The 14,346-nt window shown below is 51.1% G+C and overlaps 1 protein-coding gene across 6 annotated transcripts; it reads left to right on the forward strand.

The window, feature by feature from the left end:
• Positions 1 to 331: 331 nt before the first annotated feature.
• LOC147653347 (uncharacterized) lies at positions 332 to 9,744 on the forward strand. Of its 6 annotated transcripts, XR_015287395.1 has the most exons (12): positions 332 to 1,178; positions 1,312 to 1,396; positions 2,139 to 3,273; positions 3,353 to 3,396; positions 3,491 to 3,556; positions 3,740 to 3,819; positions 3,906 to 4,080; positions 4,948 to 5,010; positions 5,089 to 5,132; positions 5,222 to 5,266; positions 6,620 to 6,663; positions 8,094 to 9,744. XR_015287395.1 is itself a non-coding variant. In XM_086890979.1 (11 exons), the coding sequence occupies exons 1-3, from the start codon at positions 480 to 482 to the stop codon at positions 2,242 to 2,244; spliced, it is 726 nt and encodes a 241-aa protein (XP_086747105.1). In that variant the 5' UTR covers positions 335 to 479; the 3' UTR covers positions 2,245 to 3,273; positions 3,353 to 3,396; positions 3,491 to 3,556; positions 3,740 to 3,819; positions 3,906 to 5,010; positions 5,089 to 5,132; positions 5,222 to 5,266; positions 6,620 to 6,663; positions 8,094 to 9,744. The 6 variants fall into 6 exon arrangements, 4 of the variants coding, with proteins under 4 accessions (XP_086747105.1, XP_086747106.1, XP_086747108.1 ...); XM_086890979.1 differs by having other exon boundaries at positions 335 to 1,014; positions 3,906 to 5,010; XR_015287394.1 differs by having other exon boundaries at positions 339 to 776; positions 3,906 to 5,010.
• Positions 9,745 to 14,346: the final 4,602 nt, after the last annotated feature.

The raw sequence follows: 14,346 nt of genomic DNA on the forward strand, positions 1-14,346 counted from the left end.
ATCAGCAGCATGGGACCCAACCCACGGCACCACAACCGGCCCCTTACCAAAGCCTACCTCTGCAGTCCTAAAACTCTACATTTTCACAGGGCGTCCCCTCTGACTGACCTTAAAATATGTTGAAGTATCCTAAAATAGCTCTGAAATAGCTAAAGAATTAGCTATTCTTAAAGAATAGCCTGAAGAACTATTAAAGTTAAACCCGCGGTCCCCCCTTCCCCCGCCGACACCGTGGCTCCCGGCTCCGCCACCCCGCCCGCCCTCGGCATCGCGGTTCCCGCAGCTCAGCTCCCCTACACCCCCTCCGCGCCGTCCGCGCCGCCTGGGTGCCCCGCGGGCTCCGCTTTCCCGGCGCCCGTGGGGCCGCCGGCCCCGCCGCCGCCCACCGACACTATTCTGTGCGGTGCGGGCCGACCCGAAATTCGCGCTGCCGTCCACCACTCCCCCATGCTGCCCTACGGCGCTGACGTCATCCACGCATGCGCAGTCACCGCTTCTATCGCCGATGCTCCTGCCGCTACCCATGGCTGCCCCGTGCCCGCCCGCAGCCCCAGCTTTTCTACCGCCCTTCGTACCGGCCTCTCAAGCCACGGAGGGGGAGAAAAGGGGACGGGACACCGGCTCTACAACTGCTGGCACCCGCGTCGCCTCTGCCACCGCCCAGCCCAGCCACCGTCCAGTCCCCGCTCTGCGTCTTCACGTCCCCGCGTGCCCCACCGAAGCCACCCAACGCCGGCACACGGCCCCCGCCTGTCTCCGCCCCGCTGCTAACACCGGTACAGATCTCGTCAGTATCCGCTACGCCAACAACTCTCCCCGACAACGCGAAACAGCGACAGTTTTCAACTTTCCTCTTCTACCTCACCACTTCCTCTTCAGAGCCCCAAAAAAGGGATGGGTTATCAGGAAAAAAGGGGTTTAAGCTGAGGGAAAAAGCTTCCTTTTCCACAATTGCCTGTGTTCAAATTGAAGAGGAATCCACTTCCCCTGCAATTTTAATAGTCTCAACTGGAGGTAAACTGTGCTTTTTCTGTGCTGTTAGAGGTATCAACTGACAGAGACTGCTCATTTTCTATTTTTTCACACTTTAAGTGGAACGGGAAAGCATGGATGATGCTTCCTTATGGATCTGAATTAAGGGCAAAATGCCCCCTTTTCCATCACCAGAGAGATTTAAAGTGAGGAAAACCACTCTTTTCCCCAATATCTGAGGGGTTTAAATTAAAGGGGAGAAGCCATTTATTTACCACTGTATTTGTTTAAATGGAGTTAGGTGTCCCATTTGCTCATTTTAAGCGTTGCCTTTTCCAGCATTTCAAGGGTTTAAAGCTGCATTTCAGGGCACTTCTACCCACACCCCGGCACCAAATATCTGCGACGGGAGCGAGGCCAGCAGGTATGTAATGGTAATGCCACCTGGGAGACCATTCTTTTTCTTATTTTCATTTAGAATGTAGACAGCCCTGATTAAAGGTCCCTATGAGACATCATTCAAATCAATACTATTCTTCTCCACCCTAATTAATCACAGGTGGAGTGCTACTTAGTAATCACTGAAAAATAATTATGGAAGTCCATAAATTATCCAACTTAGCTGGCAACACTGCTGAAACACAAAGTTTTTCTTCTTACCTTTTTTTTGTTCCTTTGCTCCATTGTCCTGAGTAATTGTAGCAGAAAAGAAAACATTGTTTTTTCGCAAAGAGTTTTCTTCTACGCAGAGCTCCTTACCTCAAATTTAACTCAGAGGAGCCAAACAGCTACGGTCCCTCTGAGGGCCTTTATACCCGCTGGGATTTGCCGCCTCCCCTTTCCCAGGCATCGTGGGAAAAAGAGGCGGGCCCAATTAGGGGTATATTAACCCCAGGCTGTGCTAAGGGGCATTATTCCTTCCAGGGGAATCAGCAGGGGTAAAGAGCTCCTCTCTCATTTCAGTGGAGAGGCTCTTTCAATTTGCTTCAGCCTGCTAAAAGCAGGCATCTTTTCGGGCATTTGAAGCAGCAGAAGTTTTGAAAACACCGCGAAGAAAACAATATTGAATACAGGGAGTATTTAAGTTCATGGTTTTGTGTTGGGGGTTCAGGGGCAATAAGATGCTTTTATAATGACTCTTCTTCTTGGCTTTTTTTTTTTTTTAGGAGAATTTCCCGAAGTTCTAGGTCATATCAAGTGCGATACTTCAGATTCTCTCAGCAGATTCATCGTAACACAAAAGGGAACCGCCCCCGCAGCAGCTTTCCTTAGCAGCGGATCGTCCCCTCGCACAGATTCACTTCAGAGAGATAAGACGAGGGCTGTGGTCACAGAGGGGATAAAAACAGGGCGGTGGGGTAGGATTCACACCGGTTAGGGGTTTTGAGTCAGCTATGCGGGGGGGAAGGTTTGAGAAATGGCCTCTGGGGCCACAGTGCGGGAAAGGCTCACTTTAGCTAACAATGCTGAGGCGGGCAGGGCAGAGCAGTCCCAGGGTGTGTTGTCACTTGTCTCTTGTGCTTTCTGTATCTTCTGTACATCTCGTGTAACATATCTCTTGTCTTAGCCCTCCCAGGAGCTTATGAGAAACCCCAGGTCCTTCCGTTCATCTCCCATCTTTGCGTTCCTCGGCCCGACTCCGGCAAAGCTTCTATGCGGGAGTTCGGACAGGCGTCAGAATCGCATCTGTCTTTAGAAGCACGCGATCGGATGTTTCCTTAGGTCTCGTTCTCAGCTGTGTCAACAGCTATATGCAGCAGTGTTTCTTTCCAGCGGATAAGGACTTGTGCCGATTCGAAGGCAGGCAGAGGCTTCCAGCCTCAGGATTCTCGGGCATCCGTCTCTGCGGTTCTTGGAAAATAGTTGTTCCATTAGCATCTTTTTCCTCCAGGGCCATCCGAGCCCAGCAGGCTCGCCTGGGGTCCCTCCTCGGTCATCTCGTTCAGCATTCTCTTGGTCCTTGTGAAGACTTTCTTGTCTCAGAGAGTTTTCTCTCCCTGTCACGTCCCCTCGTCTCACGTGTCACGGGTGTCTGGGGGTATTTGGTCGGGAGCTGCTCTGCCCTGGCGCCCAGCCTGGTTGTAGGTGTTTAAGGACAAGTCCCGGGCACTTGTAATTGGAGATTTGTAATACGGGCTGTAGTTGGAGTCTAGGTAGTATTCTTATGTTGGCAGCAGGTGTCTGGAACTGTGAAGTTACCCTGCAGCACTTTGACTTTTTTCCTAACTTTCTTTCAGATGCAGACGGATTGACCTCATGGCACAGCGCTGCATCCCAGATGATGGGGGTCCCCCTGAGAAGGTTGGTCACGGTTTTACTTTTGCAGCGGGGCTGGAACCGGTCACTGTGTTACAGCTCTTCTCTTTGTATTTATTTCTAGGAAGTAAAGCCGGAAAGCAGCGGGGAGGGCGAAGCAGGTGGAAGGTGAGCCTCGGTTGGTGGAGAGAAGCAGTTGTTCTTGCTGGGGTGTCAGTTTCTGGTGCAACTCCAAGCATCCCTGCTTGTTGGTGTGTTTTAGGCTGCCTCCTGATGCTGTGCTGAGGCCCCCTCACTGACCTGCCAAGAGACCCGGTTTGCTTCTCTGGTGAGCCCCAGCAAATATTACCGAGTCCGTGACGAAGCCTCGACCTCGTCCACGTGTCGGTGCGGTCCTGGTACCCTTTAGGCGTGGCCGAGGAGTCACGGCGAGTTGGGGGCGTTGGAAGGAGCGGCGAGGGCGCGCTCAACTTTCAGTGACGCTACATCGCCTCCTCTCCGTTTATCCTAGGCGTACCCTGCGACGACGGCATCCGCCTCGGAGCGTGGCTGAAATGTGTGGCCGGAGGACCCGGGAGTTCCTAAGAGACGGTGAGTACGAGTTGGTTTTTTTTGCAGTGAAATTGGTGAATATGCCACTAAGATTGTGCACTTAGATTTGGTTTTCTTTATCATAGGTGATGATACTTGTCTGAGACAACAGCCTGGTGAGAGAAGAACTTCACAGACAGCGAGGTGGCTTTGTTTGGCTCCCGACCGGCCTCTCGCTGTGACTCACATCTTCAGCCCTCTGAGAGATAAGTGGAGCCCGCAGAGGGGATCAAAGCAGGGCGGCGGTCGGGACTGAGATCGGTTTGGGTTTTTGAGTGAGCTTTGGGGATGGGGAGGTTCTGGAAATGACCCCATAGGCCCCAGTGAGGGAAAGCCTCACTTTGGTTCGCAATGCTGAGGCGGGCAGGGCAGAGCAGTCCCAGGGTGTGTTGTCACTTGTCTCGCGTGCCTTCTGTGTCTTCTGTGCCTTCTGTGCATCTCGTGTAATGTGTCTCTTGCCTTAGCCCTCCCAGGGGCTTATGAGAAACCCTGGGGTCCTTCCGTTCATCTCCCATCTTTGCGTTCCTCGGCCCGACGCCGGCGAAGCTTCGATTCGGGAGGTCGGACACATGTCAGAATCGCATCTGTCTTCAGAAGCACGTGATCTTTTTAGGTCTCGTTCTCAGCTGTGTCAACAGCTATATGCAGCAATGTCTCTTTACAGTGGATAAGGACTTGTGCCGATTCAAAGGCAGGCAGAGGCTTCCAGCCACAGGATTCTCGGGCATCCGTCTCTGCGGTTCTTGGAAAATAGTTGTTCCGTTAGCGTCTTTTTCCTCCAGGGTCATCCGAGCCCGGCAGGCTCGCCTCGGGTCCCTCCTCGGTCATCTCGTTCAGCATTCTCTCGGTCCTCGTGAGGACTTTCTTGTCTCAGGGAGTTTTCACTCAGGGAGACACTCCCTCGTCTCACGTGTCACGGGTGTCTGGGGGTATTCGGTCCGGAGCTGCTCTGCCCTGCCGCCCAGCCCGGTTGTAGGCGTTCAAGGACAAGTCCCGGGCACTTGTAATCGGAGACTTGTAGTACGGGCTGTAGTTGGAGTCTAGGTGGTATTCTTATGTTGGCAGAAGGTGTTTGGAGCTGTGAAGTTACCCTGCAGCACTTTGACTTTTTTCCTAACTTTCTTTCAGATGCAGACGGTTTGACGTCGTGGCAGAGCAGCTATCCCAGATGATGGGGGTCCCCCTGAGAAGGTCAGTCACGGTTTTTCTTTGCAGCGGGGCTGGAACCGGTCACTGTGTTACAGCTCTGCTCTTTGTCTTTATTTCTAGGAAGTAAAGCCGGATAGCAGCAGAGAAGGTGAAGCATTGCGAAGGTGAGCCTCGGTTGGTGGAGAGAAGCAGTTGTTCTTGCTGGGGTCTCAGTTTCTGCTATAACTTTTCTCCCTTGTTTTTTTTATTTTAGGTGGTCTACTTGCAAGGTATCCCAGCCAAGGATACTGGAGGACAGGTGGGTGCAAGCTCTGTGTGTTTTGGTGTTTAAGTCCCTGGTTTGCTGCTACTCTTTAGTTCTCTAAGATAGAATGAAAGAACCACATCACAGATCCCACCTTGCGGATCCTGACACATACTGGAGGACAGGTGGGTGCAAGCTCTCTGTGTGTCTTGGTGTTTAAGTCCCTGGTTTGCTGCTAGTCTTTAGTTCTCTAAGATAGAATGAAAGAACCACATCACAGATCCCACCTTGCGGATCCTGACACACATCGGTGTCACGGACAGGATTCTGAGAGACAGAAGGGGTTGCAGGTTTATCGTGCAGTCATTATCAGAAGAAAGACGTTTCGCCTCAGCCGCCCCTAGCCTGCCACGCCGGTGAGCAGTGTCTAGAAAGCAAGGGAGGTGACTCGAATTTTTTAAAAATAGCACATGCCTCAGGGCAAAGCACCCCACACTCATTTGAGGGCTCTGTCTTCAGAACTTTACAGGGGATCTTTGAGTATGAGAAGTGGGACTGAGTGGTTTTTCTTTTTAAAGTCCCTGGTTTGCTGCTAATCTTCACCTCTAAGATAGAGAGAACCACATCACAAATCCCACCTTGTGGATCCTGACACGAATCGGTGTCACGGACAGGATTCTGAGAGACAGAAGGGGTTGCAGGTTTATCGTGCAGTCATTATCAGGGGAAAGATGTTTCGCCTCAGCCGCCCCTAGCCTGCCACGCCGGTGAGCAGTGTCTAGAAAGCAAGGGAGGTGACTCGAATTTTTTAAAAATAGCACATGCCTCAGGGCAAAGCACCCCACACTCATTTGAGGGCTCTGTCTTCAGAACTTTACAGGGGATCTTTGAGTATGAGAAGTGGGACTGAGAGGTTTTTCTGTTTAAAGTCCCTGGTTTGCTGCTAATCTTTAGTTCTCTAAGATAGAATGAGAGAATCACATCACAAATCCCACCTTGTAGATCCTGACACGAATCGGTGTCACGGACAGGATTCTGAGAGACAGAAGGGGTTGCAGGTTTATCGTGCAGTCATTATCAGGGGAAAGACGTTTCGCCTCAGCCGCCCCTAGCCTGCCACGCCGGTGAGCAGTGTCTAGAAAGCAAGGGAGGTGACTCGAATTTGTTAAAAACAGCACATGCCTCAGGGCAAAGCACCCCACACTCGTTTGAGGGCTCTGTCTTCAGAACTTTACAGGGGATCTTTGGGTACGAGAGGTGGGACTGAGTGGTTTTTCTTCTGTTTCAGTCCCTGGTTGGCTGACAAGCTTTTGTAGTCCCGGATGGAATAAAGGAACCACATCGGGAATTCCACCTTGTGCATTGTGACAGTAACTCAGAGTGCTTTTTTCTTCTCTGTCTTTGCAGGATTCGGCGTTGCCCGGAGCACGGCAAGGAGCAGAGATGGGCAGGTGAGTTGGCATTTTGAAGTTAAGTTAGAGGACAGGGCTCTAGTGGGATAGGCCCCTCTGAAGCCAAAGGAGAGGGTTTCTTTGCAAGCTCCCCAGAGCTTTTGCCGGGCAGGGCAGTTCCAATCCATGTTGTTGTTCTCTCGTGTTTCAAGTCATCAGCCATCTCAGCCTCTCGATGTCGTCGTGGATTTTTTCGTCCGAGGAACCGGCCTTCGCATCTGCAGCTATCGCCACGTTCACCCGGCAGACATCGCCTGTGACTGCCTTGTACCGTGCCTGCCTCTGTAAAACTAACTGCATTGTGCCTGCCTCTGTAAAACTAACTGAATTGTGCCTGCCTCTGTAAAACTAACTGCATTGTGCCTGCCTCTGTAAAACTAACTGCATTGTGCCTGCCTCTGTAACTTAACTTAACTGCATTGTGCCTGCCTCTGTAACTTAACTTAACTGCATTGTGCCTGCCTCTGTAACTTAAGTTACCTTAACTGCATTGTGCCTGCCTCTGTAACTTAAGTTACCTTAACTGCATTGTGCCTGCCTCTGTAACTTAAGTTACCTTAACTGCATTGTGCCTGCCTCTGTAACTTAAGTTACCTTAACTGCATTGTGCCTGCCTCTGTAACTTAAGTTACCTTAACTGCATTGTGCCTGCCTCTGTAACTTAACTTAACCTTAACTGCATTGTGCCTGCCTCTGTAACTTAACTTAACTTTAACTGCATTGTGCCTGCCTCTGTAACTTAACTTAACTTTAACTGCATTGTGCCTGCCTCTGTAACTTAACTTAACTTTAACTGCATTGTGCCTGCCTCTGTAACTTAACTTTAACTGCATTGTGCCTGCCTCTGTAACTTAACTTAACTTTAACTGCATTGTGCCTGCCTCTGTAACTTAACTTAACTTTAACTGCATTGTGCCTGCCTCTGTAACTTAACTTAACTTTAACTGCATTGTGCCTGCCTCTGTAACTTAACTTAACTTTAACTGCATTGTGCCTGCCTCTGTAACTTAACTTAACTTTAACTGCATTGTGCCTGCCTCTGTAACTTAACTTCACTTTAACTGCATTGTGCCTGCCTCTGTAACTTAACTTCACTTTAACTGCATTGTGCCTGCCTCTGTAACTTAACTTCACTTTAACTGCATTGTGCCTGCCTCTGTAACTTAACTTAACTTTAACTGCATTGTGCTTGCCTCTGTAACTTAACTTAACTTTAACTGCATTGTGCCTGCCTCTGTAACTTAACTTTAACTGCATTGGTTTGGAGCTGCCCTGCCCTGGCACATAGTTAGAGTTAGGTGGAACAATTATAAAAGGTTACAGGTCCTTTTTTCTATCAGGTTTTTGTGTAGAAAATATGTGGGCCTAGAGGGTGGCTGAGTCATAGCTACCATAGAATTCCTCACTGACCACCTTGTGTTGTCTTGCAGGTCTCTGATGCCTATTTTCTGAGGATCTACCGTTTTATGTTGAGAAGCAGCAGTGAGAAGATATCTCAGGGCATTTTGTTTAGCAGAGTGTTTCAAATAAGGGTTGCGGTCACTGTGCGAGTTAGTCTCCTGTTGCGTGTCAGAGTGTGTCTGTCTGTGAGAGTCGGTGGGTCAGGGTCTGCTTGTGTGCATGTGTGTCGAGTGGTTCTAACCTTGTATGTATGGCTTTTGCTTTTCAGGACTTGCAATTCACTTTTAAATTTAGAATAAAAAATCCCCAGCTGGGGGGGTTTTTTTTTTTCCCTCCCAGCTGGGGTTTTTTTTCCTCGGTCCCGGCCGGTCTGCGAGGCGACAGTCATCGCCAAAGTTTGGGCACGGACCGGCCCCGGACCGAGGTTTTCGTCAGGCAGGCTGAATTGGAGGCCCCCCGGGAACCGAGTTCCCGTGGGGAAGGAGGGGGGTGTGTGTTTGTGTCGAGTGGTTCTAACCTGGTATGTATGGCTTTTCCTTTCCAGGACTTGCAATTCACTTTTAAATTTAGAATAAAAAATCCCCAGCTGGGGGGGTTTTTTTTTTTTCCCTCCCAGCTGGGGTTTTTTTTCCTCGGTCCCGGCCGGTCTGCGAGGCGACAGTCATCGCCAAAGTTTGGGCACGGACCGGCCCCGGACCGAGGTTTTCGTCAGGCAGGCTGAATTGGAGGCCCCCCGGGAACCGAGTTCCCGTGGGGTAGGAGGGGGGTGTGTGTTTGTGTCGAGTGGTTCTAACCTCGTATGTATGGCTTTTGCTTTTCAGGACTTGCAATTCACTTTTAAATTTAGAATAAAAAATCCCCAGCTGGGGGGGTTTTTTTTTTTTCCCTCCCAGCTGGGGTTTTTTTTCCTCGGTCCCGGCCGGTCTGCGAGGCGACAGTCATCGCCAAAGTTTGGGCACGGACTGGCCCCGGACCGAGGTTTTCGTCAGGCAGGCTGAATTCGAGGCCCCCCGGGAACCGAGTTCCCGTGGGGTCGGAGGGGGGTGTGTATCGAGTGGTTCTAACCTGGTATGTATTGCTTTTGCTTTTCAGGACTTGCAATTCACTTTTAAATTTAGAATAAAAAATCCCCAGCTGGGGGGGTTTTTTTTTTTTTTCCCTCCCAGCTGGGGTTTTTTTTCCTCGGTCCCGGCCGGTCTGCGAGGCGACAGTCGTCGCCAAAGTTTGGGCACGGACCGGCCCCGGACCGAGGTTTTCGTCAGGCAGGCTGGTTTTCAGGCTCCCGGGAACCACGTTCCCGAGGACCACCGACAGCAGGATTATAACGGGGCGGTGGAGAGGAGAGTGAAGGTGAGTCTGTGTGCGAGCTGAAGCCGGCTTCTGTGGCGAATGAGTATTGTGTTTTCTGTGTGCTCCTTGTGGTTTGGCATAGCAGTAATAATGAAACAGCATGTATTGACCTTTTCAGAACTGTAGAAATAGTTATATTCTGTTAATACATATTTGGCTTGTATTGTTCTGTATTTGCATTTGCTGCTGTGTTTTGCTGTATTACTCTGTATGTGAATTAGGAATTTTTCAGTGTGTACATGGATTGTATTGTAATGTATTTGTCTCCAGTTTCTCTGTGTTTTGCTGTAGTGTAAATAAATTCAGTAAATAAAGGTGAATAAACTTTCATTCCCCTCCCCCCTCCCCCCCCCGGCTCTTGTGTTTTTGGTGTGGTGTAGTCATTATTTTTGTTCTATTTCTTGCTTTTCAATCTCTTTCTAACTTTCTCTAAGTCTCTGTCACTGTTGCTCACTCTATTTTTCTGTTTCTTTTCTCTCCAACTCTGTTTCCTTTCCCTCTAGCTCCGAGTTAGACAGAAAGCAACTGGACTTGCTTCCTTTCCACCGCAACTCCGAGTTACGGTGAACAGGAATTGTCTCAGTTTCCTTTCTCTCTGCTTCTGAGTTAGACAGAAAAGAAACAGAGTCGGTTTCTCTCCACTCTCCCTCGGTTTCTTTTCTCTCCAACTCTGTTTCCTTCCTCTCTAGCTCCGAGTTAGACAGAAAGAAACTGGACTCTATTCCTTTCCACCGTAACTCCGAGTTACAGTGAACAGGAATTGTCTCTGTTTCCTTTCTCTCTGCCTCTGAGTTAGATGGAAAGGAAGTAGAGTTGGTTTCTCTCCACTGTCCCTCTCTTTCTTTTCACTTTGACTCTGTTTCCCTTTTCTCTGTGACTCTGACTTGGATTTAGTTTCTTTTTGCTCCCCCTCTCTTTCCCTTTTCTCTGTGACTCTGACTTGGACTTAGTTTCTTTTTGCTCCCCCTCTCTTTCCCTTTTCTCTGTGACTCTGACTTGGACTTAGTTTCTTTTTGCTCCCCCTCTCTTTCCCTTTTCTCTGTGACTCTGACTTGGACTTAGTTTCTTTTTGCTCCCCCTCTCTTTCCCTTTTCTCTGTGACTCTGACTTGGACTTAGTTTCTTTTTGCTCCCCCTCTCTTTCCCTTTTCTCTGTGACTCTGACTTGGACTTAGTTTCTTTTTGCTCCCCCTCTCTTTCCCTTTTCTCTGTGACTCTGACTTGGACTTAGTTTCTTTTTGCTCCCCCTCTCTTTCCCTTTTCTCTGTGACTCTGACTTGGACTTAGTTTCTTTTTGCTCCCCCTCTCTTTCCCTTTTCTCTGTGACTCTGACTTGGACTTAGTTTCTTTTTGCTCCCCCTCTCTTTCCCTTTTCTCTGTGACTCTGACTTTGTTTCTCTTCACTCTCTCTCTATTTTCTTTCTGTCAAACTTTAACTCATTTCTCTTCTGTCTAACTTCTTCTTTTGCTTTCTAGCTTAAACTTTAAACTTAGAAAAAGCAGCAGTAGAACCTTTCGTGCTCCCGGGGAGTAAAAAAACAAATTAAAAATTATAAAGTACATACCACTTACTCCCCGGGAGCACGAAACCTTCTACTGCTGCACCAGACTTATAGTTTTTATTCTTTTTCTTTATAGTATATATACTATATAGGGGGCCCCACCCCCTCCCACCTACACCATACCTAGTCCCCACCCCTATCCCACTGTCACTCACTCATGACACACCAATGACCCTCCCCTAGCACTCACCCAAGCCCTTCACCCACCCCTCCTGCACACCCCCCATCCCCAAGCACTCACCCTCACTATACACCCCCCATCCCCTAGCACCCACTCCCACTATGCACCCCCCATCCCCAAGCACCCACTCCCCCTATGCAACCGCCAGCCCCAAACACCCACCCCTACTGCACACCCCCCCATCCCCTAGCCCCCACCCCTACTGCACACCCCCCCAGCCCCAAGCACCCACCCCTACTGCACACCCCCCTAGCCCCCACCCCTACTGCACACCCCCCCATCCCCTAGCCCCCACCCCTCAAGCACACCCCAGCCCCAAACACAGCCCCCCACCCCAGCACCCCCACTCCCAACATGCCAGCAACAAGAGGAGCCCCCCGCCATCAACAGAACACACACGAAAACACCACCCCTCAACCCCAGCAGAGCCCCCGAGCCGCCCGTCACGCCTCCCCGCCCCCCGGCACCGCCCCCGAGCCGCCCGTCACGCCGCCCCGCCCCCCGGCACCGCCCCCGAGCCTCCCGTCACGCCGCCCCGCCCCTCGACACCGCCCCGCAGCTGTCCGTCAAGGCGCTCCGCCCCGATGACATCACACGGCCGCCATTTTGTAAAAAAATATCAACATTATGATTTTTAATAAAATACATACAAAAACACGATAAAACAACACGGTAACACAAGCACCGCACCCCACACACACGCCGCCGACCCCGCCACGCCAAAAAACCGGTCCCGAAGCCCCGCAAAAAGTCGCGATCACCATCGCCCCCCCAAGCCCCGCGCCGCCGCGGGAGCGCCCCGCGCCGACCCGGAACGACCCTCCGGCGCCCGCCAGCGCGCCGGAGGGTCGTTCCGGGTCGGCCCGGGGCGCTCCCGCGGCGGCGCGGGGCCGGTAAAACCCTCGGCACGGGCGCCGCCATCTTGACCGGAAGTGCGTCACCGGCACCCCGGCAACCGCCCGGAACTGCCCTGCTGGCCGCCCCGCCCACCGGTACCGCCCCCGAGCCGTCCGTCACGCCGCCCCGCCCCCCGGCACCGCCCCCCCGCCTGCCCGTCAAGGCGCTCCGCCCCGATGACATCACACGGCCGCCATTTTGTAAAAAAATATAAACATTAACATTTTTAATAAAATAGGTCCAGAAACACGACAAAAACACACCGTAACACAAGCACCACACCCCGCACACACGCCGCCGACCCCGCCGCGCCAAAAAACCCGTCCCGAAGCCCCTGAAACAATCCCGACCATCGTCACACACCCAAGCGCCGCGCGGCCGCGGGAGCGCCCGGCGCCGACCCGGAACGACCCTCCGGCGCGCGCCAGCGCGCCGGAGGGTCGTTCCGGGTCGGCGCCGGGCGCTCCCGCGGCCGCGCGGCTCCGGTAAACCCCCCGGCACGGCCGCCGCCATCTTGACCGGAAGCGCGTCACCGGCACCACGGCACCCGCCCGGAAGCCCCCACGGCGCATGCGCGGCGCCATTTTGTCCCGGAAAAAAATCAAATCGAGAATCCCAAATCCCGGCGCCGAGAAGCGCGAGAAAAACGGCACCGAATGCCGCGCGACAGCGCGGCATTCGGTGCCGTTTTTCTCGCGCTTCTCGGCGCCGCGTTTTAAAGCCACACACAAGCACGACACTATAATTAAGCATAACCACATGGGCGCGGCCATTTTGAACCGGAAATATAGGGCGCCGCCATGTTTTTCCCGGAAATATAGGGCGCGGCCATTTTGAACCGGAAATATACGGCGCGGCCATGTTTTTGCCGGAAATATAGGGCGCGGCCATTTTGAACCGGAAATACATGGGCGCCGCCATGTTTTTGCCGGAAATACAGGGCGCAGCCATGTTTTTGCCGGAAATACAGGGCGCGGCCATTTTAAACCGGAAATACATGGGGGCGGCCATATTTTTACCGGAAATACAGGGCGCAGCCATGTTTTTGCCGGAAATACAGGGCGCGGCCATTTTAAACCGGAAATACATGGGGGCGGCCATGTTTTTGCCGGAAATACAGGGCGCGGCCATTTTGAACCGGAAATATAGGGCGCGGCCATGTTTTTGCCGGAAATACATGGGGGCGGCCATGTTTTTGCCGGAAATACAGGGCGCGGCCATTTTGAACCGGAAATTGATGGGCGCCGCCATGTTTTTGCCGGAAATACAGGGCGCGGCCATTTTAAACCGGAAATACATGGGGGCGGCCATGTTTTTGCCGGAAATACAGGGCGCGGCCATGTTTTTGCCGGAAACTGATGGGCGCCGCTATGTTTTTGCCGGAAATACTTAGCAGCCGCCATATTTAATCTGAAATTCAAAGCTACAGCTCCAGACTCGAGTTCCAGGTTGCAGTTCCAGGCTCAAGTTCCAGGTTATGGTTCTAGGTCAGGGTTCTAGGTAACGGTTCTAGATCAGGTTCTAGATCGGGTTCTAGATCGGGTTCTAGATCGGGGTTCTAGATCGGGTTCTAGATTTCAGTTTCACTTTCACTTCCGGTTTCACTTTCACTTTCACTTTCACGTTCAGTTTCGGTTTCGGTTTCACTTTCAGTTTCGGTTTCAGTTTCAGTTTCAGTTTCGGTTTCAGTTTCACTTTCACTTTCGGTTTCAGTTTCACTTTCGGTTTCAGTTTCACTTTCACTTTCAGTTTCACTTTCACTTTCGGTTTCACTTTCAGTTTCACTTTCACTTTCGGTTTCAGTTTCAGTTTCAGTTTCACTTTCGGTTTCACTTTCACTTTCACTTTCGGTTTCACTTTCACTTTCGGTTTCAGTTTCACTTTCACTTTCGGTTTCACTTTCACTTTCGGTTTCACTTTCACTTTCGGTTTCACTTTCGGTTTCACTTTCGGTTTCGGTTTCACTTTCGGTTTCGGTTTCACTTTCAGTTTCGGTTTCACTTTCGGTTTCGGTTTCACTTTCAGTTTCAGTTTCACTTTCGGTTTCGGTTTCACTTTCGGTTTCGGTTTCACTTTCACTTTCGGTTTCACTTTCACTTTCGGTTTCAGTTTCACTTTCGGTTTCACTTTCACTTTCGGTTTCAGTTTCACTTTCGGTTTCGGTTTCACTTTCACTTTCACTTTCGGTTTCACTTTCACTTTCGGTTTCACTTTCAGTTTCAGTTTCACTTTCGGTTTCGGTTTCACTTTCGGTTTCGGTTTCACTTTCACTTTCGGTTTCAGTTTCACTTTC

Source organism: Cyanistes caeruleus, chromosome 5 (genome assembly GCF_971803275.1).
Source record: "Cyanistes caeruleus chromosome 5, bCyaCae1.hap1.1, whole genome shotgun sequence".
Lineage (NCBI taxonomy): Eukaryota > Metazoa > Chordata > Aves > Passeriformes > Paridae > Cyanistes > Cyanistes caeruleus.

Bases quoted from the DNA above. Each gene is read 5' to 3' on its own strand.
- LOC147653347 (XM_086890979.1), top strand. From the start codon at position 480: ATGCGCAGTCACCGCTTCTATCGCCGATGCTCCTGCCGCTACCCATGG. The intron at 1,015-1,311 runs GTAAACTGTGCT...TGCCTTTTCCAG, and splicing joins TTTAATAGTCTCAACTGGAG to CATTTCAAGGGTTTAAAGCT. The intron at 1,397-2,138 runs GTATGTAATGGT...TTTTTTTTTTAG, and splicing joins GACGGGAGCGAGGCCAGCAG to GAGAATTTCCCGAAGTTCTA.